The sequence below is a fragment of the Fistularia commersonii genome, chromosome 13 (genome assembly GCF_037954325.1).
Source record: "Fistularia commersonii isolate RoL2024-O1a breed Wild chromosome 13, RoL_Fcom_v1.0, whole genome shotgun sequence".
Lineage (NCBI taxonomy): Eukaryota > Metazoa > Chordata > Actinopteri > Syngnathiformes > Fistulariidae > Fistularia > Fistularia commersonii.
Genome location: NC_141296.1, coordinates 1,122,653 through 1,150,158, shown reverse-complemented (window position 1 = coordinate 1,150,158; position 27,506 = coordinate 1,122,653). Strand labels below are relative to the sequence as shown.

General features: G+C 40.2%; 1 protein-coding gene across 2 annotated transcripts; it reads right to left on the bottom strand.

Moving 5' to 3' along the window:
* Positions 1-1,455: 1,455 nt before the first annotated feature.
* trappc11 (trafficking protein particle complex subunit 11) lies at positions 1,456-24,607 on the bottom strand. 2 transcript variants are annotated; one of them, XM_086157731.1, is made up of 30 exons: positions 24,516-24,607; positions 23,604-23,832; positions 23,257-23,426; positions 22,630-22,700; positions 21,015-21,129; positions 18,008-18,107; positions 17,766-17,839; positions 17,372-17,468; positions 15,972-16,105; positions 14,869-15,010; positions 14,527-14,620; positions 14,300-14,379; positions 13,014-13,092; positions 11,963-12,017; positions 11,703-11,848; positions 10,949-11,010; positions 10,316-10,448; positions 9,807-9,937; positions 9,088-9,213; positions 8,826-9,019; positions 8,342-8,490; positions 7,473-7,594; positions 7,225-7,344; positions 7,032-7,097; positions 4,776-4,932; positions 2,907-3,018; positions 2,725-2,816; positions 2,451-2,584; positions 1,933-2,100; positions 1,456-1,827 (listed from the first exon to the last, which is right to left on the bottom strand). In XM_086157731.1, exons 2-30 carry the CDS (start codon positions 23,805-23,807, stop codon positions 1,783-1,785), a joined length of 3,372 nt encoding a protein of 1,123 aa, XP_086013857.1. In that variant the 5' UTR covers positions 23,808-23,832; positions 24,516-24,607; the 3' UTR covers positions 1,456-1,782. The 2 variants fall into 2 exon arrangements, with proteins under 2 accessions (XP_086013857.1, XP_086013856.1); XM_086157730.1 differs by having other exon boundaries at positions 24,342-24,593.
* Positions 24,608-27,506: the final 2,899 nt, after the last annotated feature.

The window sequence follows — 27,506 nt, the reverse complement described above, 5'->3', positions numbered from 1 at the left end:
AGTTAGTGGTTATTACGATTAACAGAAGGGAGTATTAATAAACAAATGTCTTGTGCAGTAACTCTACAGAGGGTTTCATAAAGACATGTAATATGAACAATTATACAGAATATACAGATGGAACTATAAATATTCAGGTGTCTCATTGAGTGGATAATATAGAGATGTTATATATTGTATAGAGCCATGACAACAAAATATTTGTTTATTTTGAACAAAGTGCGATAGCATGTTTTGGTTAAATGATATTTAAATAAACCGCGAGAAGAAGCCCAACCGGACGGAAGTGTGGAATCTGGCAACGCTGCAGCTTCTTCTTCGCTTTTTCTTTTTCTCTTCTTCTACTTCGCTGTTGTGTGTTTGTCTGCCACCTTGTGGCTTGGAAATATTAAGAGTTTTGAAGGATTGCATGCTCACTCACTGAAGGGGATCTGGTTGACTTGACCTTTCAGACCCTCTACATTTCCACTAATGCGTACTTTAAGGAGAGAAAAAACAAAAATATATTTCAGTACGTCTGTTTTTTGACAATTAATCGAATGTTTAGTCCGCATTACAATCCATGATCATCACCCCAGTGGCTGAAATGCACCAGCATCATCAAACTTTTTTTTTCTTTTAAATTGTGCTTTTTGTTACATTTTTTAAACTTTTTGTTGTTGTCTTTTTCCCCTTCATTTTTCTTTCAAGACATTGGAGAACAAAATTCCGTCGCTCCTGAATCTACAACACAATGTCACGAGATTTTACCTGACTATTTTCAAATTCTTATATATGCTACAAATAACAATTATCGAAGTGTTGTAGAGCAAGACATCCAGGACCTCCTCACCGCTGCTGAGCCACTGCCTCTTGAATGCAGTGGTCAAGCTGTGCTTTATATATATAAAAAAAAAGTGACCAAGAAAGGGATTTCTATCTATAATCCTGATTCAAATAGCTGACTTGACTCTTGATCAATGTTCTACATCACACAAAATAAAGTGTATATATTCTACAAAGATATAAGTGACATTAAAGTCTAAATGTACTTATAATTTCTTCCAAGGAAGAGTCAAATTTGAAAATTCCACTTAAGTCTGTGACTGAATCATAAGCAACCTTCAGCCACAAGTTAACTGGGTCTGGTTAGATTCTAGAGTTTGTCACAGTATTCTTTTACTTTCTTCACTGATACAACTCATCCAGCACTCGGGGTTTGCGAAGAGGCTGGAGCCGAAAGGAATTTCCCCTCTGGGGATCAATAAAGTTGATCTTATCTAATCTTATCCCCGCTGTTATTGGGTGAGAGGCGAGCTACACTCTGAAGCAGTCGCCAGGGGATCACCTGACAAACAACCGCTCAACATCATTATTGCTTGTTGTTTTTCTTTCTTTTAATTTTCTAACCAATTTGAACAAATACAACAAAAAACGTACGCACGGTCAACTGAATAAAACTGAAACGAGACAATGTTATAGATCACTTACATTTAATTAATATAACATAAATCAAATGTTGAACACTTTTGATGTGTTACACTCTGCCCAAAGTTGAAGACAGTTCAAATAAGACTCGAGATTTTTTTGTTAAAGGAACATCACTGTTTCAGTCCATTAATCATCTGTCCGGACAACAACACTAAATTCAAACGTCTGTTTGGTCTATAGGTGTCCAGGTATTTTTCAGCAAAACATTCTGCAACAAATAGCGTTAGTATTGTTGTCTGTTATTTTCATCAATCTAGAACAACCTACGCAATGTTAACGTTTTACAGATCATTTCAGTTCAGCTTTTGGATGTCAGGCTGCAGCGATGGAGGCTTCGTCTGCCTGGCGGCCCTGAGGCTGGGAAACAAGTTAAAAAAAAAAAAGATTATCTGTAATGATCATGTAATCGATCGGCTATTAATTCCGATGATTCCATAGTGCGTATGTCTGAATGTGTGTTACCTTGACAAACACATGTTGAGGCAGGAAGCGTCTGAGTGTGTGTGTGCTGGTGGTTGGGCTGCGGGGGAGGCTGATGTTGAGTTGTGGCAGCATTTGATAGCCAGCCATCAGAGGGTAGTAGTTATACAGCATCTGCTGCTCTGAACTCGGTAGGATACGGAGGCGCACCTACACAAACACACAACAAAATGGTTTGCCGAGTCCTTTACAAGGTCCCTCAAAAAACACAACGTGAACAAAAGATTTTGCCAGGTGGCCTGCCGGGTCCAAGCGTCAGATATTTCAAAATTGTTTTGCAATGTTTTAATAACGATGAGGACAGTTGGCGTGTTCTATGCAGAAAGATGCAACAATGAGGTTCTAAATCCGAACCTCAGATCATTCAAAAATAAAAGAAAACGGACTTTGTTATCCAAGTGAACATACATTTATAGAAGAGACTGGCGTTGGATGACAATTCTTATGCTCTGTTTTCGCTATTTCTTATTGACAAGACTTCAATGCGAGCATTAACATACCTGTTTGAGTCCAGAGAACATGAAGGCATCGGAGGGTTCGACAGCCATCTCCACTTCCTGCACCAGAGGTGTTCTGTTCTCTATGTGGTACCGGACTGGAAGAGACTCCCGGACTCTCCCAAAGGAAGGTAAGTCTACCGCCAACCAAAGACAATGGCCAATCGCACATCCAAACAAAGACCAGAGGTAAGAGAGCGAACACAGGCTTTCCTTTGCCATGCAGTATTAATTGGATATCCAGTGGGTGTGATGGTGGGTACAGACCAATACTGACCGGCATGGATGTATAGAGAGACAGATTCCAAAATGACGTGAGGTAGAGTGACCGTGGTCTGGATGAGGGGACTGTCTGGACTGGACGATTGTCTACAAAAGAAATTTCAAAGGAACTGGTTTATGTACCACAACAGATTACCTGTCACTGAGAGGGAATGTGTGTATGTGCACATACTCTACCTCCTCCAAGATACCAGGTACTGTCCTGTGGCCACGGTGTTACTGCCGTTGGTCAATGGTGGGCAAAGAAGGCAGAAACACTCACTGGCACACTCCTCTGTCTTCAGAACAACTGCACGAACACACACACAAAGAACGATTACTACCTATATGCCGATTGAAGCGTTCTCGGCGGGTACGAGCCGGCGTCTCTCTGAGCCCAAATACATGCCAAGGCTTGTGTCAGGAAGGGTCTACGAATCTCATCCCGGATCAGCCGAGGCCCGGGTTAACAATGACGACCACTGGTGCCCATAACCTACAGGGTACTAGTTGAAATTGGGCTGCCGTGGGTTGAAGATGAGAGGAGGAAGGCGTGTACAGAAGCAGAGAGAGAAGAGGAAATCCAAGAGTCTGGGACTGAGAGGAGGGACTTTGAATATCAGGACGATGACAGGAAAAGGTAGGGAGTTGGTGGACATGATGCAGAGAAGGAAGGTGGAGATACCGTGTGTCCAGGAGACCAGGCGGAAAGGTAGTAAGGCTAGAAGCTTAGGAGCAGCTTTAAGTTGTACTATTATGCTACTGACAGGAAGAGAAATGGAGTAGGAGTTATCTTGAAGGAGGAGTTTGGAGGTGAAAAGACCTAGAAGTCTGAAACTGGAAATTGAAGGTGTGATGCTCAATGTTGTTGGTGGCTATGCCCTGCATGCTGAATGTGAGTTAGAGGAGAAGGAGAACTTCTGGAGGGGATTAGATGAAGTGATGCAGAATATCCCTAGAGGTGAGAGAGTTATAGTTGGTGCAGACTTGAATGGACATGTTGGTTCAGGCAAAAGAGGGATGAAGTTGGTATCCAGGATAGGAACGCAGAGGGACAGATGGTGGTAGACTTTGCAAAAAGGATGGAAATGGCTGCTGTGAAAACTTTTTTCCAGAAAAGACATGAACAAAGGTTAACTTGTAAGAGGGCAGGTAGGAGCACACAGGTAGAATACGTCTTGTACAGACAATTCCATCTGAAGGAGATCAGTGACTGCAAAGCAGTGCTAGGTGAGAGGGCATCCAGACAGCATAGGAGGGTTTGCAAAGAGGACAAAGGCAGAGCAGAGGACAAAGAGGCAGAATCTGAAAAGAGAGCAGTGTTGTATGGTTTTTAGGGAGGAGTTAAGAAAGGCTCTGGGTGGTCAGGGAGAGCTTCCAGACGACTGGTGTTATCAGGGAGACGGGTAGGAGGGTACTTGGTGTGTCATCTGGAAGGAAGGTAGATAAGGAGACTTGGTGTTGGATTGAGGAAGTGCAGGAGTATAAAAAGAGAAAGAGGGTGGTGAAGAAGAAGTGGGACACTGAGGGGACTGAAGAGAGCAGACAGGAGTTCAGGGAGATGCAAAGCTAAAGGTAGACGTAGCAAAGGCAAAACAAAGGGTGTGTGATGACTTGTAAGCTTGGTTGGACAGTAAAAAGAAAGAAAATGACTTTCATACACGTTGCCAAAACAGAGAGATAGCGATGGAAAGCATGTGCAGCAGGTTCCAGTGATTAAGATCAAGTTGTTTTTTGCTACTGGGCAATGTGTTAATGTGGAATTGAAAATTCTCTGAATGTTGGAAGATTTGTTTAGTTGAAAATGGCGTTGCTGGCGGGTATTCTTTAATAAACTAGATAAGAAATACTTCAATGATCCCAGGCTGGGAAATGCTTGTGCACCAGCAGCAGGTTGACTGGGCGGAAAATAAAACACCAAAAACAAGCATAAAAACAATAAAGAAAACAAACAAGGGTGGAATCAGCAAGATTTAAAATATGCACAATATTTAAAATGGACTGATTACAGATGATTTTGGGGGGCTGAAGCCAAATTTGATGATATACAAGCTAGTGCTGATGTACCTTGCTGTAGTTGGGTCTGCAGCTGTGGTGTGTGGTTGGTCATGGAGAGAAGCTGCAGAGAGGAGGATGCCAGGACCAGGGGCCAGGGAGATGAAGACAGAATATCTGTCATCAACAGGAATGGGATGTCCACGGGTATCCGCTCGAGAGGCTCAAACTGCAAAAATACACACGTTATCTCAATAATAAAATTCAATAACTTGTACTTGTAAGTAACCTTTAATATCTAAATACTTGCTTCAAGCATGCTGATAGATATTTCTTACTTCCTGACTTGATCAGACACATTGATGTTGAATCTTGGAAGACATAGTCAAGACAGAGAAGTTTTCTACCCTTTGCTATCCTAATTATGTGCAGAATATATCACTAATCACCTTCCTATCCAAACTATTCTCTTTTCAACATTGGGAGGATTTTAATTTCAAATCTTAAGAGCTTCTGAGGGCACAATGAGACTGTAGATGGATGCTGTGCCTCAAATACATGCTTTTAACAGAAAACTTTTTTTCTGTTATTCAACCACCACGTGTTGACCACACAGGGGATCAAATCCTTTGCTCTAAGGATCGACCGCCATCCATTACGCTGCAATAAACCGTGGCCTCGCCTTACCCTCACCTCTGGTACACATTCCAGAGGTGGTCGATGAGATGGGAGGCGCCTACTACCAGGCAGGGGCTCCTTCCAGCGCCCTCAGCCATTAGAACACACAGAGTTACACATTGTGACGCCACCAACCACAATTTAAGTGCGTGTTTTGAACTGAAACAGCACTCAAGTCACTGATCACTGTATTCCACTGTATTAGCGTTGTTGCTAAGTTGCTGTTTCGGTCATTCTAATATGCTTCTGCATCAAATAATTGGTGATTTTGGTCTGTGAGAACGGACATGCATGCTTTAAGCCGTTGCACCGAGGTTATCAGCCACTGGGTATCTGGTTAAAGTCACGGTAGTTGTACTCTGACTGTATCACCCTCAGTCATAGTTAGTGCGTTATATGCCAAAAAATACTGACAGTTACAACGAGATCCACCCTGGGTTCCTCAAGGCTCTGGATGTTGTAGGGCTTCCAAGCTGACACGCCTCTGCACAGACTTCAGGGACAGTGGCGCTGGACTGGCAGACCGGGGTGGTGATGCCCCTTTTTAAAACGGGGGATCAGAGGATTTACTCCAACTCCAGGGGGATCACACTCCTCAGCCTCCCTCCTAAGGTCTATTCAGCGATGCTAGAGAAGAGGGTCCTGGAACCTTGGATCCAGGAGGAGCCGAGTGGTTTTCGTCCTGCTCGTGGAACAGTGGACCAGCTCTAGACCTTCAGCAGGTTCCTTGAGGGAGCATGGGAGTTTCTTCAACTCGTCTACATGTGTTTTGTGGACCTGGAGAAGGCATTTGACCGTGTCCTGTGGGCCATCCTGTGAGGGGCGCTCCCAGAATATGGGGTACAGAGCCACACTATACGGACTGTTTGTTCCCGTTATGATCGTGTCAGATCTTGTCCCAAAGCCGGTTGTAAGTCCAACCCATTTCCAGTGAGAGTTGGACTCCGCTAGGGTTGCCCTTTGTCACTGATTCTGATCATAACTTTTACGGACAGAAGTTCTAGGTGCAGCCAGGGCGTCCAGGGGATCGATCGATGGCCACAGGGTCGAGTCTCTGCTTTTTGCAGCTGATGTGGTTCTGTTGGCTTCATCAGGCCAAGATCTCCAGCTCTCACTGGAGCGGCTCGTAGCCGAGTGCGAAGCGGCCGGGATGAGGATCGTCACCTCCAAATCCAAGACCTCGGTGGTCAACCGGAAACAGGTGGAATGCCCACTCAGGGTCGGGGAAGAGGTCCTGCGCCGAGCGGAGGAGTTCAAGTATCTCGGGGTCTTGTTCATGATTGAGGGAAGGATGGAGCTGGAGACGGACAGGCGGATCGGTGCAGCGTCTGCAGTGATGTGGACTCTGTACCGGTCTGTCGTGGTGAGGAAGGAGCTGAGCCGGAGGGCGAGGCTTTCAATTTACCGGTCGATCTACATTCCTACCCTCACCTATGGTCGGGAGCTGCAGGTAGTGACTCAAAGAACCAGATTGCGGATTCGAGCGGCCGAAATGAGTCTCCTCCGCAAGGTGGCCGGACTGCTACAGGTGCCGAGACCCGACTTCGGATAAGTGGCAGAAGATGGATGGATGGACAACTAGATTGTCCTTACAGTAAAAACAAAATATAAAAATTGCTCTAAAAATATATTAAGAAAACAGGCACAGACCTTGGTAGAAACAAAGCTGGCCGACACCTCAAATGGAACCACCGTTTCTATGGTTACCGTTTCATCCTGGAAGACCAAACAATCAGAGTAGACATTATTAAAAGAGGGACAAACTATTTGTAACTACAAATGAAAAAACACTGTACAATATGACAAAGGGATATCCACGGCCCACTCAAATGAGGTTCTCCACCTTGTGACATTTGCAGATTATCTGTTGTCCATCCACCATGGTAACAATGCTGTAGGCCACATGGAACAGGAACACCCTCGGGCCAGTTGACACACACTTTACATAAACATATCTTTCCAACTATGGACCAAAAAACAAACAGCGAGTTAAAATTTTGTGTTGGCAAGTTGTACCAAGGAAAACTCAGTTGGCGCATCTCTTTGTAACCTGACTTTATCAGCAGTTTTGTGATATTAATGTGCGGGTACCTTGTCCCCGGGTTCAAGATCTCCGAGCTGTATGTCAGGGAGCAGAGGGGGTGCAGCTTCATCACAGACTTTTGAGCCGTCAAGTGTCACTTGTGTGGTCTGGCTAAGATTGGCATCCTGGCCTGGACAAACCAATGTGGATACAAAATGATGATGAAGATATACTTGTTTCAGAAAAAGAACCTGCAATTCAAGTTATCTGGATAAATGCAGAAACAAACATCAATGACAGAAAAAATGTGCTGGCCTCTAAACCTCAAACCATGGAGAGAGGGGCAGTCTTGATTTGGTTTATTCACTAGATGGATTTTGGACAGAGCAGATTCCACTTCTAACATTAGAGATATTCAGCATGGAGAGAACTGATCTGATTTGTAACGTCAGTTGTTAGTAGCAGAACAGCACTGAGCTTTTCAAAAGAAATTCATCCACCTGCGCATCTAGAAAATCTGTATCGTATAAAACGCGGTAAACTCCCGAGGAGGGTCGGTGGACGCATTGACGGTCTGCAAAGTGGATACGATATCTTCCTATCGTAGCAACAGGACTTTTCACCGCTCATCCCAGAGGCTTCCTGGGTCTAAAGGTCTGTGGGGAGTTTCTGAATATAATAATACCTGGGTTGGGAGCCGGTCTAAGAGACAATGGCTTGTTATTCACTTGGAAGAGTTGTTGTGTAGAACTCTCCCATTTGCATAACAAGCAGGACAAGATTTGACCTTGACCTGGGTGATGGAGCCTCCACAGACAAGATCAGTGTAAGCATTTTTATTCAAACTCCTACAGAACAAAAGTTCCCCATTGGTCTATACTCTACATAGTTCTTTTCAAGATCAGACTGTACTTTGCTTTGCTTTGGATCAGTTTACCAGGTTTGAGTCCTGCTGTCAGCTTCATATCCTTGGCCAATCCCTCCTCCTGTGATTGCACTGTGAGTTTGACACAGTACATTTCATTGCTGAGAGCAGGCGGCTGGTGGCTCAATTGAACAGAGATCTTTGGAACTCTGGAGATAATCCTAAACAACACATGAGAACAAACAAACAGAATTCAAAGCACCAATACCATTTTATGGTATTAGATTTCATCCAAGAATTACCACATAGACCAAAGGAAAGCATCAAAATGGTAGAGAACTGGCAGGCGGGAAATTCAATGAATAACAAATTGTCAAAAACAATACTGAGAATGTACAACATGACAGAAAAAAAGGTTGTTAGATGGCTTCAGTTTAATATATGATCACATACGTGTACAAGGTCAACTGATGTTTAGTTGGATATTGTGGCACAAACCCTTTTGCCATGTCAAGGGTAATTTTTATCATTTATTTAAATGTATATCATTACTTACATTGTGCTATGTTGCATGGTCAAAGAGTCCCAGTCAGGCTCTTGGCCCCCCTCTGCGTCCCAGCCCCAGCGACGTGATGACCTGCTGGCTTGCAAGGCCTCATGGGCCGAGGCTGCATCTCCACCTGCTCCTCTCCAGCTCACAAACACACAGCGACCAGTGCCACTGCCCAGCATCAATTCTATACCCGTCATCTGACACAAATAAGCGTTAATAGTTAGCCATCCTCCCATGTATACGCATACATGTATGGTTGCCTCACCTCTATCTTCTTGCCAACGTCTGCGGTCTTTGCAACAAAGCTGAAGTTGTAGCAGGTGGTTTTCCCAGGCAAAAGACTCATGGACTTCTGACCAAATGACTCCAGCACACACCACTGGTTGTACTCCTACAAACATAAACACAGTGAACCGATGCTTGCTTAAACCATCACATTAGAGAAGATGTCTAAATCCTACTTCAGACCATATGACAGTTTTATTTCAATCTGCTAAAAATGAAATATGTTTTTCTGTACCTCATTTTGGCTGATAATTAACATTGAGTTTTATGGATCTGCTCTACAATGGAAAGAGTATCATCCATTATAGCCACTCAATACATTTACTACAAGCTTTGCAAAATATTTACAACACAATTTGAATCAACCTTATCAGACAGACGGTTTCTAATGCTCTTACACTTTCACTCCTACAATTATTCAGGCTTTACCCCCAAAATGTATGTAACAGATGTCATTAGTTCACAACTGATCGAGCCCATGTGAGACGCAGCATCATGTTATACATGTGATGTGACTGACAGCAAGGTCAGTATACTGGTGGCTTCATTTAGCAAGTGTTAAAAAAACAAAATCGACTGCTGAATAAAGGTATGCATATTTTTAAAGATATGCCATCACTGTATCATGAGGAGTTACTGGTATTACTGTGACTTTGCCTTGTGCAAGGGCAAAAATGTATTTCTAAATAGAGTGTCTACCTGGTTGCTGAGGCTGACAGCCAGCTTGTTAAATGACACAGCACTCGGACAGTCGGCTCGCAGAAACACCTGGAGTTGGATGGGCTGATCCACGTGGAAACTGGGAGACTGGAATTTGGCCTTACACTGGACTAGGGTCAGAGGAGAGAAAAAGCTTGAAACACCGTATCCACGGGTTATCCAGATTCAGCACAGTTGGAGAGCTCATAGAGCTAATATAAAGTGTAACAAAAGCCAACAAAGCATATTTTGATGATGTGGTTTTGGAATCATTTTTTTATTTCTACGTTTGCATAAACACAATGTTGTCCAACCACTGCTCCTTTGCAACAGCTTCTCACAACTGCTCTTTCTGTTGAATTTGCAACATCAACTACAAGTGAAAGACATCCTTCCTTAATTTCTACGGTGCTTTTAATACACGATGCACTGACATGACTGTGTGGCAAACTCCAGATTATCTAAATTAGCAAATAAAGTGAAGTGTGTGTGAGTTTGTTTTTACTCACTGAATGGTATATAGTCCTGCAATTCGATAGTGTATTCATTTGATCCCGCTAAAGCCGTGCGGTCGTTCCACAGCGACTTGGCTGCAGCGACAGAGGATGGATCACATTCTGGCTCGGCATCAGGGACAACGTTCTGATGGGAAAAGAAAAGACAATACAATTAAATTATATACTTCATGAGGTTCTTTTTGAGTGTGTGCGTCTGAATTTATAGAACATACACACATTTTATTTTTTTTCTTATTTTTTATGGCTACCAGGTTTCCCTTGAGAAAACATCCCCGATCTCAAATTGAAATTAAGTTTGAAAAAGTATTATCAGGTGCTTTACGTTCAGATTCGCCAACGTTAACAATGTGGGCGATAATGTAATGTGAAACTGCTCAATAGGATGAACAGGAAACGGTAAAAACCTAATAGGCTTCAGATACTCCTTTTATAGTTAAGGAGAGCTGATGAAAATTCTTTAATAAGAAATGAGAACTCAATACAGCACAGTCTAGATGCCCTAGACTCAACTTTTCTTGAACATTTCTTAATAATATGTCAAGACAAATGTCAGTTTTAAACATTTCCTCAGGATTTGCAGAGTGCAGAAGCCGACTAATTCAACTGACATGTTGAACAACCCACCATTAGTACTTTGAAGAGATTCTGTTCAATCCTTGACTTTTGCTCTTCCTGAAGTTTTGAAGCTGCAAGACAGAATAAATATTACCATACACTTTTCCGCAGAATATAATATGATTTTACATATGTGATAATTTGTTAAAATCAGACTTCTTCAAACCAATAAGTAAATAATGATCCTGTGGAGGACACTAAAGGGTGTCGTCTCTCACCCCACGGGACGAAGGGCTGGGGAAGCCTGGTTAAACCGGGTATATTCGGGCGATCCCGGATGTTCAGGCTTGTCGTTGCTAATTAGTGTTTCTATATTAATATACTAAACTCCTCCACGTTTCCGCCATCGTTTCCTCATCGAAACCCCGCAACCCCACGTTTTTCCGATTTAAAAAAATGCTTGATGTTTTCATTAAAACATAAGACCAAAATAACAGAAAACAATTTTCCACGCCTGGGATGGAAAAACAACTGAAACAACACTGAAATATTTAAATCTAACAGAAAATGAAATTCCTATTTGCTTTCTTCTTACTTTGCAATCTCGGATGAAACCAAACACAAAATGATTACGTGCAAAAGCCGCATTGAGCACAATGTCTACCAACAGTAACTGCAGAAACGAAAACGTTTGTAAAAAGATGAGTCAGGACAATATATCATATTGTTCATTTAAGTAATTATGAATTAACTGTTAAAATGTGCCCATGAACAGGGGGAGAATGTTAAGTCAGTGATGGTCCGGTTTTTGTTTTCTTTTTACCTCTTCCCAAAAGCTCCATGCAGTATATGATGTAATCTTTGACACTGGCCATGAGATAAGCACAGTGCAAAGCTGTGGTTAGTATGGCTGTCTGCAGACCACACCAACGCTCTGTCCGATAGTCACACATCACATAGTCCAATAACCTGAAAACACAGATGCATTTAAAGTCCTGTAAAACATGCAGTGATGATAAAAAGTGTTGAGAAAAAAAATCAAGAAGCGGCAGGAGTGTAAAAGTCGAACCCATTCTAACTTACTTAAGGGCTTTGGTGTAATCTTTGGCATGGTAGTACTCCTCTCCCATCTGGACCACTGAAGAGCAGAGAATATATGCAAGAAAATCAAAACAAGAATGAACATTTGGAAAACATATACGGGGCAGATCAGAAATCAAGCGTCCGAATATTATTCTTCTTACTTTATAATTTATAATCTTACTTCAAACCTTTGTACTTAAGACCTTAAAACACTTGATAGCCTTAACCTTGACAATTTATATTTTAATGTATTTCTTATTCTCCCTCCTTCCTACTATTATCTATTACTGTTATGTTTTTGCTTGAAACTCTGGCACGACAATTTCCTTCGGGATAAATAAAGTTGTTCTCATCTCATCTCATCATGATCATTTCTTTGCCTATTCCTGATACCAACAGATGAATGTGACAAAGGTGATACCATATTTATGGAGCATGTTGTTGAGTGTTCAATGATTAAATACAGTATACAGCGCTAGAACAGTAAAGTATCTATAAAGTATTAAATATAAAGTTATGTAAAGTATCTTACATGTATTGGTATTACATAAACCCGATGTTAAAGTCAGTTTAAAAATTCATAACCTTTCAGAAATAATAATAACGATCTTCTTATAATGACACCTTCTGTTTTCATCATCCAACCCTGGTACATTAATTACCCAACTGTACCACTGAAAGGTTTGAATTTGGATTGAGGGCATCTGCTGCCCATGTAGCCTGGAGCAGCAAGCCACTGGTATACTTGAACTTGCGGGCCACAACCAAAACTAACAGAAAATTGAAATCTATGATGTCCAAAAAGAATGTCCACAAGGCGAGAGGAGAGGGTGTGTTCTTACACACTGAGTGAATGAGAGAAAACTGACAAGTCCCATTAAGTTGTTGCTCATTCAGTAACTAATAAATCATTTCTTTTGTATTTTAACACTCAGCGGGCACATTAGACAGACATATAAGAATCATTCCTGTGATTTTTTTTTTTCACTGATCTCTATTCTTATGCTCTGCAGACAATCAAGGAAACCAAAAAGGGAGCAGTTTCACTTACTGAGGTGACTTTTCATTCGGGGGCACTTGTACTTCTTAAACTGGGCGACAGCGTTACTGAGGAGGGCTATTATCAGCTCCTACGGAGAAACAGAGGGCAGATCATTTTCATGGAATAACGGATAAGACTTAGAAGGATCTATTGCATACAAGCTACTGTCAGAAATGTAAATGAATCATTAAAAACACCCTTAGTTCATTTTGATGCATGTTCACGGTTTCACTCATCAAAGTTATTTATGTAGCAATGAGCTGATGTCCAGTGTTTGCATTGATCATTAAGACTGTGACAGGATGACAATTTACATGATATTCACATATGAAAATTGAGCAACAAGCAAAAGTGGGGTAGCATCAGTAGCATCAGTGCTATGTGTAGGTGCTGCTCAATATAAGCTTAAGGGTATAGAATGATAATACATATTTTGGCACATGAAAAGAGAAACAGTGCTGTAAATAGCTTATCTAGCAACACTACACAGTCCCAGTAAAATTAAACAAACTAGAATTTTAGTGTTTAGATCCTCATTATGCTGTAAATATTTTGAGTGTTTGCAAGCTCCTCACAGAAAGGCCCCCTGCATGGGTCCAACCAGTGACCTTCTGGCTGTTCGACGGCTGTATGAACCACGGTCCCACCGTGCCGCCCCGATTACATGTATTCATTATTATTCCTCATCTGTACCATTTATAATGTAAGCAGGGTCGCAGAAGACTGCAGCCAACCCCAGCCGTCATTGGGCTGGAGGCAGGGTACACCCTGGTCCAGGGGGCGGTTGATCACAGAGACACATAGAGAGAAATCACTGTTCTAGTCACACCTAGGGACAATTTACGATTGACTATCTTGAACTGCAGGTGGAAACCTGAGAGCTAGAAGAGAAGTCATGCGGTGGCAGGAAGAACTTACAAACATTGTTAAATATGTTCAAGCTTACAACTGGAATTGAACAGGGAATCTGTGTTATGAGATGAGTGCTAGAATACATTTCAGTTAAAGAATGCGTAGCTCCTGCCGTCACATAGTAGCAGCAGCTTCCTTCCAAATAAACACTTTCCTTCAATTACAGCTCGAAGTAGCAACTAAGGGAGAGCGGCTCTGCTCCCGTTTGGCAGCCGTGTTCCTGCACTACCCAGGCCTCAGGTTCATCTACATTAAAATAACTGATTATTCAAAAGCTAGTTTGGATTGTGTTTGAACTCACCCTTGATGAGGACACCTAAAATGGAGGCGATGCAGTCAGCATTTTCACAACTCTGAAAACGGTTGTTGATGCAAGTACTTACTGAATGCGGCACTTCTCTCTCTTTAATCTGCAAAGCCAGAATGCCTGATTTTTCTTTCTCTGCATCTGGAGGATCAATACCTAAAGATGGAACGATTAAAGAGTCAATGTGTTACCCGAGCGCTAATCAAGCCTTATTCCAGGGACTCCGAGGAGCCGGACAGCGTTCATTTATTCAGCCAGACAGCTTTTATTAATCAGGCACGAGGCAGTGTACTGTGGGCCTACTCTGGTGTCCTTGTCTCCAGGGCCGCTGGCCATAGAAGTCCAGTCCTCCGCTCTGAGTGTCCAACGGGTCAGAGGTGGGATAAACTGAGCCTCCCTAAAACCATCAACCATCCAAGTCAAACAATAAAGCTTTACAAACCTGTGCGGCACAAGGGAGTGCCTTAGTTCTAACCGCATTTGTATGAAGGGAAATATGTACAATGCCCAATATATGCCCTAAATGGTGTCATCTCTCTATCATGAATAAATCATTTGAGTATATGCAAAATATGGTAAAAGCAGTGCAAGAAGTACCACTTATTTCAAGAGTGATATATGTTTAGAAAGCGTTGGTGCGATCACCTGACAGAGCTGTTGTGCCATTTGTTTCCGATCCTGGGTATAACAAGCTGCCTGCTGGTAGTAGAAACCAGGGTTCTGTGTCTGGATGGCGGTCAGGCCCAACTTGATCGCTTCATCAAAAAGTTCACCAAAAGACTGGAATCTGAAAACAAGGGGATAGTAAGAGACATACAGTGAGTCTGGTAAATGGACTGCATTTAAGACCTTAAAACACCTTATAGCCTTGACTTTGACACTTTACAGTTTGATTTGTATTTCTTATTCTCCCTCCTTCCAACTATTATTTATTATTGTTATGTTTTACTTGAAACTCTGGCACAACAATTTCCTTCGCGATAAATGAAGTTGTTCTTATTCTTATTCTTATGTTACACTTCTCAGGTCAATTGCACACTCAAAGCATATCTAGAACTTCTTCACGTTCATCTCTTGGCTGGTGACATTTACGCATTCACAAATTCATGCCGCAGTCTAATGAGCAATGACGGCGCATGGAGTGTTTTTGCTCAAAGGTACTCCCATACGGATTACCTTCAGCTACAGGTACAGGTAGCTTCTAAAAACAACTGATTAAAAGTTAGAACATTATGATAGTCATTGGAAGACTGCTGTCTTCACATTTTCTTCCACCTCAACTTGACATACTTCAACCCTGCAATCTATTTACATCAAGCAATTTATCAGGTTTATGAAGGAAAATGTCAAAAACAAAGATTTCTATGAGAGCTGCCAGTGTATCTTGTGTCTATCTAGTACAATTATATGAATATCTTAATGCAATGTTACTTGCGTCCAAGAACCAGGACCCTAAACATGTTGAACCATGGACAATCACAACAATAAGAGCATACAACTCTGCTATCCAAGGTAAGCAGTAAGTTAACAGTGAAACTAGTGAGGGAGCAGCAGCTGAACTGCTCAAAGTAACATTAAAAGGAATGAGATCATTAAATGTTCCCATTTCTGATAGACATAGCACCATTGGGTATCACATTGAATATTAATATTTTGGGGAAATTAGAAAACTACACATAAGTAAAGTTGCTCCAGACAGATTATTATTGTTGTTCCGTAGCATGTAAGTATAGTAAAGATCATCTTACTGTTTGGACATCCATGCTGCATGCTCAAATGCCAGCTCTGCACTGCCAATTTTCTTCTTGCACTGGTCAATATGCTTCCTGAACTGGGAAATAGCATCTAGTGGAGTGTTATGTTGAAAACACAGACGGCAGATCTGAAATCAGAGAGAGAGGGGGAGACAGAGAAAGATTGTCGACGATACTCAACAACTGCAGGAACTTGACAGTTCAGTCTGGTTAAAAAAAGCAAAATAAAAAAACAAAATCTGATGAAATATCATCCTGTGGGTATTCCTGAGAACAGCATGATCCACTCTGACTCTGCTTGTCCGCTAATCCCTTTATGAGAATTCAGCAGTTTTCTCAGAGCAGCTCCAGTCCTCTCAGGTAGCATGAAACTTGAGGATTACAATATGACACTTCCTGTTTATCTAACAGAAATGTAGAGGAGCGTCCAGGAGGTGAGATACAGTGAAGAAGTATGTTGTGGTCACCTCGCAAATTTTATGGTATATAAACAATCAAGGTGAAAGCACAAAGCAACGCATGCATTCTACTCAGCAGATTTAGGAAGCAATACGGGTGTGAAATAGTTTCATTAATTTAAATGATTGTTTACTTGTTCCCACAGACCGGTCACATCCAATTAAAACCACAACAATGAAGTGTGGCAAATGAAGGCTTACACATCCCTCATGAGATTTTTTCCAATTTAAAAGCCCCGACACTTAATTCAAGTCCATAAATGCAGAAGTGAAAGGGAAATGAGAAGGGGATATCAGTAAATTAAATAACTAGGAAAAATAGTCAGAAATGAAACAAATAAATCCGTCATCTTACGAAAAGTCACAGAAGCAATCAGTACAGTTAACGCTACGCTCCAGAGACAAAACAAAACAAATTTCAATTTCTACAACAAAAATAAATTCGACTTCAAATTTAAAGTTGGAAAGGTGAAAAAAGCTTTCTCACTACAGTTCTTTCTTTCTAAATATACTGCATCTAAAGAGTACTATTGCCCAAGTCTGCAGGATCACATATTCATGATGAAATGAGTGATACTCGACCGTTATTGTAATCAAATGATATTGTTATAATAGAATCATCCCCATCACATCTCCATCACAAAAAGCCTGACATTTGCAGGATCTAAAAGCAGTTATACGGTTGTACTGCCACTGGAAACACATTATTTATACGTCTGGTCCCTGGTCTGCATCACAGAACCCCAGCTAACCACATACCCGTTGCCCTGCTGGATTTCAATTCCAATAAAATCCCCTCGAATTGAACATTTTATTTACAACAATAGTCAAGGTGATTTTCATTTTTAAACCGGTAGCATTCAAGCAGCTGTTTTTCTATAGAAAGAAGCTACTTGTGTGTAAAGTGGGTATTTAAGAGACCTCCTTTCAACAAACCTTATAGTTTATGTATCCAGCCATTGTTTTGATCTCCAACATGTTGGTTTCATGGGCTCTGAGCTCATGGACAAGACTGTATGCAGTTTTGTAGTACCTGGAAGACGAATATCCACAATAGGCATAAAGCAAGACAAACTGTTCATTTGCAAGTCCTGATAAATCTGTGCTATCTGCAAAATTAAACAACACTCGCTACACTATACTTCGCAATGTTATGTTTGTCTAAAATGTTTGACAGAAATTGAAGGTATACTGAATGGTGGCTCTACTTTCGCAAGTCTTTTACCTCATCACTTTCCAACTACTGAATAAAATGTACTACTTACAACGTAAAAAGGAACTAATAGTTCCTTTTTACTAATCTAATAGGATCATCTTGCATCAGACTTACTTGAGAGCATTCTGTGTGTCTTGTTTCAGTTCGCTGAAGAAGGCAATTTTAAACTGGTGTCTAACAAACAGAAGCTGGGAACATGAAATGAAGAAAAGGTGACAAGGAAAACACAGGAAAGGACAGGATGAGAGTGGGAAAAGTCCATTAAGAATAACCTAAAGCCTAGTTTTTACCTTTCTTTTAAACACATAGAAGAATTAAGTCCATTTTAGAATTTCATATTATGTATGCCTTCTTACCTGATGCGTTGTCTTATTTAGGAATTCTTTATGTGACTTGACTCGGCGGATTTCAGTATAATAATACGTCTGAGCATGTTCATAGAAAGCATTCTCCAACCTATCAAAACAATAAACATATTTCAAGCTATTATCTTCTGCATTAGCAGGTCACACGTCCTCACAGAGACAATATCTTGCACTGAGTTTCTGCACTTTAAACTCATTCATATTCATATCACCTTTCATACCACCCACATCATGTGGATAACTACACACTGTGTAAATAACTTGTCTATTTATTTGTATTTTTATAAAAACCTGTACATGCTCCGAGCCGGGAGCTCTCATTTGCAAACCTTCACTGTGCCTGCACAATGACAATTCTAGATTCTTATATCCAAGTCTATAAGTGCTTGGATAATGACATTTTTTTGTAATTCTGTTTCCAAATGGTACCAAACTGAATTTCAAATAAGGCAGACTGAAATTCAAGCGGGCAGTTTTACCTTGAATTTAAAGGTAAAAAAGAAAGATCTATTACCGCTTTAGGAGCGGGTCAACAGGTAAATAAGCAGCTTAATGGCATGCTGTTGCCTGTTCCTTTGTTACTCAATGATTATTTAAGCTACATCAAGGCCTTGGTTTGGATCTGAAAACCTGAAAGCAGTGATTCGCAGTTCAGTTAAGTAATGACCCACAAAATCCCAAAGTTTATTCAGAGACTCTCAACGTAAACACAAGGGATGCTATTCTATAGACAAGTTGGTCTGTGACCCATTAACTGAAAGCACAAAAAAGAAAAACAGAGCAAGGATTCAGACCAGAGGAGACATTGATGAAGAAATCCAAGAACGAGGAAATTTGATATCATAAGTTTTCTCAAGACCATATGTTTGGGGTTCTGCCATTGAATTATAAGGAGCTGAGATGTGCAGCTGTTACTTTTGTGTGCAGGTGCATATCCATCTGCAATCAATTAATTTGTGTCACAGTACGTACAAAAATACCAGCAGTTCTTTCATATATTTTATTTAATGAACAGTATTAAAGTCTACTTTAATCACATCTTGATGATGTTGCCTCTTACAGACACCGAGATCAGAATCACAATTTCTTCACTGATCCCAAGGCAAAAAAATCATTTTTTGAGCACCGACTCAAAGGGTACAAGATAAGAAAATATAAGGATCAACATAAAATGATATATAAAAATCAATATGAAAAAAATAAAACATAAAAGTATGTTCAAATATATATACAGGTGAATAAGATGTAGGTTTATGCAGATGAAATTGTTAATCTGCATCTTGCTTTCATTTCCTCTTCAGTCAGCACTGAAATGTCAGAAGTACACCCAAATGCATTTGTTGATCCAAAGAGGTTTTAGGTTGTTTTCATACTTCATGTTCAAGTGGGTGGCCAACATCGTTGGACATTCCTATAGTTTTATTTGCTTTTATACTGCACTTTGTCAAACGGACTAAATAGGCAGTATTATAGCAGTAGCTATAGCTGCCCTCTATAAACACCAGAGAGGAAACAATGAAAAAGAAAAACGCTTGTCTATTGGACAGAACCAGGAAGCAAAATCTCCATCTGATGGCTTTTTCAATGAGCAGTACAGTTTTTAACCATCAGGTAACAACTGTGCCATTAAAGCCAAACCAATGTTATTTTCTCACTGAATGTTTTGATTTTCTTTTTTTTTATGTCCGCGATGTCCATCATGCACTGCGTTTTGCTCTGCTTCTGCTCTTTGCTCTAGATCCAGTCCGTTTCCCGTCTCACCTCAAGCGAACTGCACCACAGTGTAATTGGAGGCAAACTGAGACCCGTCTTCTCTTGCAGACAAGTGTTTATTTCTCTGATCCTCACCAGATGTAATTTGAGTGTTCACACCAACCCTACTGTAACAGACTATGCAAGAAAGTGTACAAGGATTTGTTTAAAGTGGACTAAACAATGTAAACAGGTTTGAGCGTTGTCTACAAGGTTCTGACTTCATGATGATGGGATTCAGAGACAGCATCATGTTAAAAAGTCCAGATTCTGAGCTGTTGAAAACAGGAATGTTTCCAATTATGAACACATATCATAATCTGACAAATTGGCTGGCCAAAAAATCTTTGATAAATTAAAGCAAGAATGATGCCTCCTTTGACTCTATCTCCTTAAAAATTGAGAAATCAAGAGTTCTTTTTCTGTAAAAGCTGATAAACTGATTACTCCTAAACTGCCGGTCCAATTATAAGCTTTCGAAATGGACAGTGTTATCAATTTTCATATATATTTCAAATGATAGATGGACCTTGTGTTTCAGAGGCGGAGGCAAATTCTGCAGCAAACTGACATATCTGTACAATCATAATGATTGATTTGTAATAATTAGCTAAGTGACTTTACAGCATAAAACATTGAAACAAATTAATATGAACCCACTTGAGATTAGTCTATGACGGTTCTCAATCATTCAGGCAATTGTAATACCATCATGGCAACAAAACTAGATTTATGTTTTCACTTGAAGACATTTCACCTCTCATTTGAGAGGATTCTTCTGCAGAAGATGCAGCGACTGAAGAAGCCGCAACTGATGCACACATTTTGACAAATTAATTGACTCATTTTGACTAACTAATCATATTAATGTGCCTGTGTATATAAATATATTTAAGTATAAATGCGCGCACACACACACACACACACACACACACACACATACTGTTAATTTATATGCGTGTGTCTGTGCGAGTGTGTAAATAAATAGTGCCTCCACATTTCTCCAATTTGTTCCAAGGTCTAGAAAATGTTATCTTCCTTGGGAAATATGAATTATTCCCAAAATTCCAGTTTATGACATTCATGTAGAATTGTAGGTGAATACATTTATTACACAACAAAATGCATTAAATGTATTGCTTTAGAAAGAATGATAGTTTCCCAATTTGGAACACTAACAATTCATTATTTGATCAATAAACCTTTGGGAAAAAGCATTTATTGACATATAACAGCAGTCATTTACCTTATAATGTATCCCACGAGGTGGTCAGTGTGTGGTAGTACAAACAAACTCTTGCCTGAAAGGTCACAGGCACTACAAAGAGCTGCTGCTCGCTCTGATGCTACCAGGTCCTCTCCTGTGAAAAACAAGAGGAAACTATGTGAACATGGATAGAGTAGAATCACTTACTATATAATGTGAGAATCTCACAAGTATAATTTCTATCCCTGCCACAAGTATCTTTTTCAAGGACGCTTGCCTGGAAAGTGAATAAATTCATTGGTAACAGCCATTGACAGATATGCACATTTCTGCTTCTGATTACATTAAGTAAAAGAAAATAAAAGTGAACACAACCCATCCAATATTGTGTGTGCAAAGTAGAACGGAGTACTGATGAGGTAAAGATTGACAAAAAAGTTGAAAGGTTCATTCTAACAGACTTGTGATGAAATATATATATATATATATATATATATATACACACACACAGATACAGTGTACATGTTTATACTGTATACATTAATGTGTGTGTGTCCAACCAGGTGTTTGTTAAAAGTAGATGTTTTTCTTGTACATTAATAAGTACATATGTTTTCCCTTCAGGGATCGCTACAGCGAATCAACCTCCTCCATCCCTATCCTTTTTCTCTGTAACCTCACCTCCCATACCAACTGACGTCATTGATAAATACAGATATGAAGAGTAAATACTGTATGTACTTTTCACCACCAGTGTTGTGCTTTTCGTGCCTCCCCAGTTATATATATATAATTCAGATCCCTCTGATTCAAATAGCTTAGTATGCACGTTAGATAGAAATTAAGAGTAACAATGTATTATTGTACAACATACAATGATGGATGGTGAAAATGGCAAATGCATCATGAGGCTAAAATGTGGATATTTGATATAGTGGCCTAAGTTATATTTGACCTCAGAACACATGAAGGAGCAAAAGGTATTTCAGCTTTGCTTTCCACATCTGCAGGTGCTCTTAAAGTTCACGAGCAAACATTAAAAGGGATGGATGTTGTATGAAATTTTGTTACAGGGAAGCTCAGTGTTGAAACAAATTGTTTAAGCAACTACACTGAGGATATTCAAATATAACCTGCATCAAGTGAAAAAAGACCCAAAAATAAATTTCCTTGGTGACTTATGATCAGATGTCACCAATACAATGATACAATGGTTTTAAAATGATGCAACCATAAATTGTTTTAATAAGCAGTTGCCTTTAATTGTACATTTCATTAAGAACGACAGCCATTTTCATGCATAGCCCTAATTTGGAGAAGAATAAAAGCAAATGAACAGAGGAAAATTATAAGGGTTTTAAATTGACTTATTTTTCTATTTAAAAAAAAAAGAAGTGATTACAGTATATTACGTTTGTCTGATAAGCTCTTGTGATATTTTTTTTCAACAATGGGGTCAATAAAGTATCTATCTATCTATCTATCTATCTATCTATCTATCAGTTGTGCAAATACAAGGTGTTATAGGATACCTGTAGCCCATTGCCCATTTTGAAGTACGATAAAGCAGTAATACTACAATCTTAATACAACTCATCATAGAAAGATCAGAGACCGACAGTGAAACTTACATTAACTCAATCAAAGTCTTTACCTGGAGGAAGAGGTGTTTTCTTCTGGATTAAAACTACAGCTACCTTGGTGTTCCTGCCCTGAAGACTTGACCTGAACATAAACAAACAGAAAACATGCATGAAGATAAACTTCACTGCATCTCAAAAAATGAAGACAGGGATATTAGGGAAGGATTTAAACAAAGAGCTTCCGGGTCAACAAATATTCAAAATTTTAGGTGACTAGTAGATTTTCTTTCATTAAGCTTGTAGTAACAATTGTCCTGTGTGAAAAGACAAACAGAAATTCTAGACATGGTTTTTGAAGATTTAATAAGTCCCTAATTAGAAGTAATTGTATACATAAATTATAAACACAAAACTAAAGTAAAAAGATCAGCCCATTCATTAGCTATTACATTTTTTTTCTTGCTAAATGGTCAGAAATGGATGCTGGCTGCCATACACAATGAAAATAACAATAATAATAATAATAATAACAATACTTAATAATATTATTATTACTATTATAACTGGATGCTGGTGTACAAATACAAGTTGTCAATCTGTATCATGTTGACAACGGCCCTGCTTGATTAGAAAAGATGACATTGTATTTCTCTGTATGCCATATATTAATTCACTTTATAGATGTGGAGTACACATACCTGACAATCTCCACTTTAGTGGCACATTCAGACTGTTTCTCTTTCCATTGTGGATCGTCCCAGTCCAGTTCATAGAAAAGAACAACCAGAGCTGGAACCAAGTTCAGATGCTTGTTCATCCATCCTGTTTTTAGGATCCCTTTTGGAATGTACCACTCATAGGATGTTCGCTAAACAGGTAGAAAAGAAGATCCCAGTTTTTTATATGAAATACTTATTTTAACATTGCTTTGATTCTGGTGGCTTTCTAAATGTCGAAATTAGCACAAGTAAACAGATTATGTGTTGTGGGTTGGAGCATTACATTACAGTTAGCTGTTAATGAAACCTTACTTTTCTTGGCTTACCTTGGTACGACATTTGGGATATTCGTGGTCTCCTGGAAGAACTTTGAAAGAGATCGGGACTCTGTCAGCTCGTCGATTGGCACAGAAGGCATCCCAAATGGCCCGGTGCACAGCATTGTACACCACATCCAGGCCAGTCAGAGCGACAAAGGCCATCGGTCGACAGCATAGCTCCAGAGGAAGCTCCCACAGGGAACCAGCCATTATAGGGTCTCAGCAAAGGCTATACCTACAGAAGACACAAGTGTATCACTGTCAAGTCTAACCCCACTTCCAAGAATAAAAAAGGTTCAGGTCTGAAGCTTACTATATGGTACGTCAGTGATAATAAATATTTCTTGTTGTTCTTTAACACAATGTATTCATCTTGACTGGAAACCTCTCCTACCTTCATGATGTACTACATAAACAGGAAAAAAAACATGCATGTACATCTGCCCATCAAGCCTAGATGAGCAGGAGTAAATACATTAAATATAGGGGTCACCCATGACTTGAGTCCTCGTCATGTACTATAGCTTATTGACAGCCATCTGACAGTGAGCTAAAGTTAAGCTTTAAATTATATGATCTAAGTTTTAGATTTTTTTCAACCACGTAGTAGACGTAAACGAAAGGGCGATACTTCATGACAAGCAACAAAATAGTGTCTGTTGTTCTATGCACTTCCTCCATGAACATGTAAAAACACGTTTAATGTGTGAAATAAATCAATCATTTGAACACAAATATTGTTACCTCATTTGCTTTAGTCCCAGTCAAATAGTAATGGGTGCTTGTCACCGCTAGCTTCGCGGAGTTAGCTAATAGCACTGTGGCTGTTGACACCTTGCTAATTTTCCAAATGTGATTATTTTAACCAAGAAACGTGAGTTTAAAGATGAACGGCTTTGTTTCGACCAAGTGGCTCACATTGTAGAAACAAATCCACGACCTGTCAAGCAATACGCAGTCGATAAATAGAAAATGAAGCAATTGTTGCCAAAGCAGTAACTGAATCCCTCTGACACCGGAAGTTGGCTAGCATTTCCGGTTCCGCTTTTTCAGGTTAATATTTCTACGTCACCAAAGCAGCGTGAGGAAGGCTAGCTGCTCGGCAGCTACTTAGCTTCCTGTGTGATTATTGCTTCGAAAACTGCAATTTCTTCACATCTGAATTCTCATCTACCACAGAAACATCTCTCTCTCTCCCCCCGTCTTCCCCTCTCTTATCTTTTCGTCTCACCGAAGAATGCGATATTTCAGGAGATGAGTCTTGGTTTCCTATGTGAATTATTTGTTTTTCTTTATGTTTGCAATCGTTTCTGTTTGACCAGTCTTCTAATGAAATCAAAAATACCTCCATCGTTTCCACTGAATAACTGCACAATTATTTGTTGCCATATATTGGTAGCCTTGTACACAGTAGAGAAATTCATTCATTCAGTTTATATTATATTGTGTGTGTGTGTGTGTGTGTGTGTGTCGAGGAGACTTGCAGAAAATCCAGAATCCTTTGAGGTACGATGACCGTTGGGACCTTTGTGTGGTTCTGCATTAGAGAACTCTGTTGTTTGAAAAGTTGTATAATGTTGTGCTTGATGTGTGACCCTAACCTGCACTGTCAGCTGTGGTAATGAAGGGCGAGGATGCATCCTCGGTTTTAGGTAGTAAGGCTAGAAGCTTAGGAGCAGCTTTAAGTTGTACTATTATGGTACTGACTGGAAGAGAAATGGAGTAGGAGTTATCTTGAAGGAGGAGTTTGTTAGGAATGTTCTGGAGGAAAAAAGAATGTCAGATAGACTTATTAGTCTGAAACTGGAAATTGAAGGTGTGATGCTCAATGATGTCAGTGGCTATGCCCCGCAGGTGGGATATGAGTTAGAGGGAAGAGTAGTTCTGGAATGAGTTAGATGAAGTGATGCAGAATATCTTCAGAGATGAGTGAGTGGTCATTGGTGCAGACTTCAATGGACATGTTGGTGAAGGCAATAGAGGGGATGAAGTTGGTATACAGGATAGGAATGCAGAGGGACAGATGGTAATAGACTTTGCAAAAAGAATGGAAATGGCTGTAGTGAATACTTTTTTTCCAGAAGAAACAGGAACATAGGGTAACTTATAAGAGCGGAGGTAGGAGCACGCAGGTAGACTACATCTGAAAAAGCGAGAGGAGTGTTGTATGGTTTTCAGGAAGGAGTTGAGAGGCTCTAGGTGGTCAGGGAGAGCTTCCACGTGATTGGACAATAGGAGACTACTTGGTATGTCATCTGGAAGGAAAGTAGATATGGAGACTTGGTGGTGGAATGAGGAAATGCAGGAGTGTATACAGAGAAAGAGGTTTGCAAAGAAGTGAGATACTGAGAGGACTGAAGAGAACAGCCTGGAGTTCAGGGAGATACAGTGTAAGGTGAAGATAGAGGTAGCAAAGGCAAAACAAAGGGTGTACGATGACTTGTATGCTCGGTTGGACAATAGGGAGGGAGAGAATATACAGGTTGGCAAAATCGAGACCTTAGGATGGAAAGGATGTACAACAGGTGATTAAGGACAGAGAGGGAAATGTATTGACTGATGCTAGAAGAGTGATGGGAAGATGGAAAGAGTACTTTGAAGAGCTGATGAATGTGGAAAATGAAAGAGAGGCAAGGGTAGAAGAGGTGACTATTGTAGACCACAAAGTAGCAGACATTAGTAAAAGTGAAGGGAAGAAGGCATTGAAGAGGATGAAGAGTGGAAAAGCAGTTGGTCCTGATGATGATATACCTGTGGAGGTGTCTAGGAGAGGCAGCGGTAGATTTTCTGACTAGATTATTATCTTAGAGGGTGAGAAGATGCCTGAAGAATGGAGACGATGCGTGATGGTGCCAATTTTTAAAAATAAGGGGGATGTGCAGAATTGCGGCAACTATAGTTGATGAGCCATACAATGAAGTGATGGGAAAGAGTAGTGGAAACTAGACGGACAGCAAAACTGCAAGAGAAGTTCAGAGAAGGTCAAAGGAAGCTGAATTGCACTTTTGTGGACTTCAAAAAGTGACAGGGCGCCGAGAGAGGAACTCTTGTATTTTATGAGGCAGAGAAGTATGTTAGACTGGTGCAAGACATGTATTTAACCACATGCATTTAACCATTTGCTACTTGTGCTGTGATTAGCAGCCCAAAAACACACTGGACAAAGGCTTAAAATTCTCTCATTAATGCAACCAGGTGGTAAATGGTGGTGGTTAAATCAGCAAAAGCGCCTGCTGAACTGACTTGGAGTCCATTTGTTTTTTTGCACCTGCTGCGTATTAGCGATGATGTGATCATGCCGTCATGGTATTTCAGGGTTAGAGTAAAAACGTCAGGAAGTTCAGGCAAGCCGTGTTTAGACGGAGATGATGAGACAATTTGATAATCCTGTTACGGGACTTAATGATAAAATATGAATACTTTGTGGTAAAATGTGATGTTGCTTTGTGATCAAAAGCCACTTTCTGTTTGTCTTATTTGGATAGGATCGCTGATGGGGAAATACTGTGATCCACCAAGTTTGGTGAAATTCTCCCTGTTCTACTACGATGCTCGTCAGGAAAGACAAGTGTTGTTGTGATAACTTATTTTTGTTGAAATCAGGACGGTTAGATCCCTCCACAGACCATCTGAACTAGTATTTCATTCGTTATTTTGAAGAGACGTATCTACCTAATGTGGATAAATTCTTCTCCAACAAATAAAGGGAACTTTTACACAAGACAGTGTAACTCCAAGTCAATCACACTTGTGTGAAATCAAACTTAGGAAGCAACACTGATTGATTGTGACTTGTTTGAAGGACATGACATCAACGTTGGATCAGCCTGGAGTGTGTTTATATACTTTCATTTGGAGTCCAGACCTCCATGGGTTCATACATTTCATTTCCATTGTGTGATTTTGTTG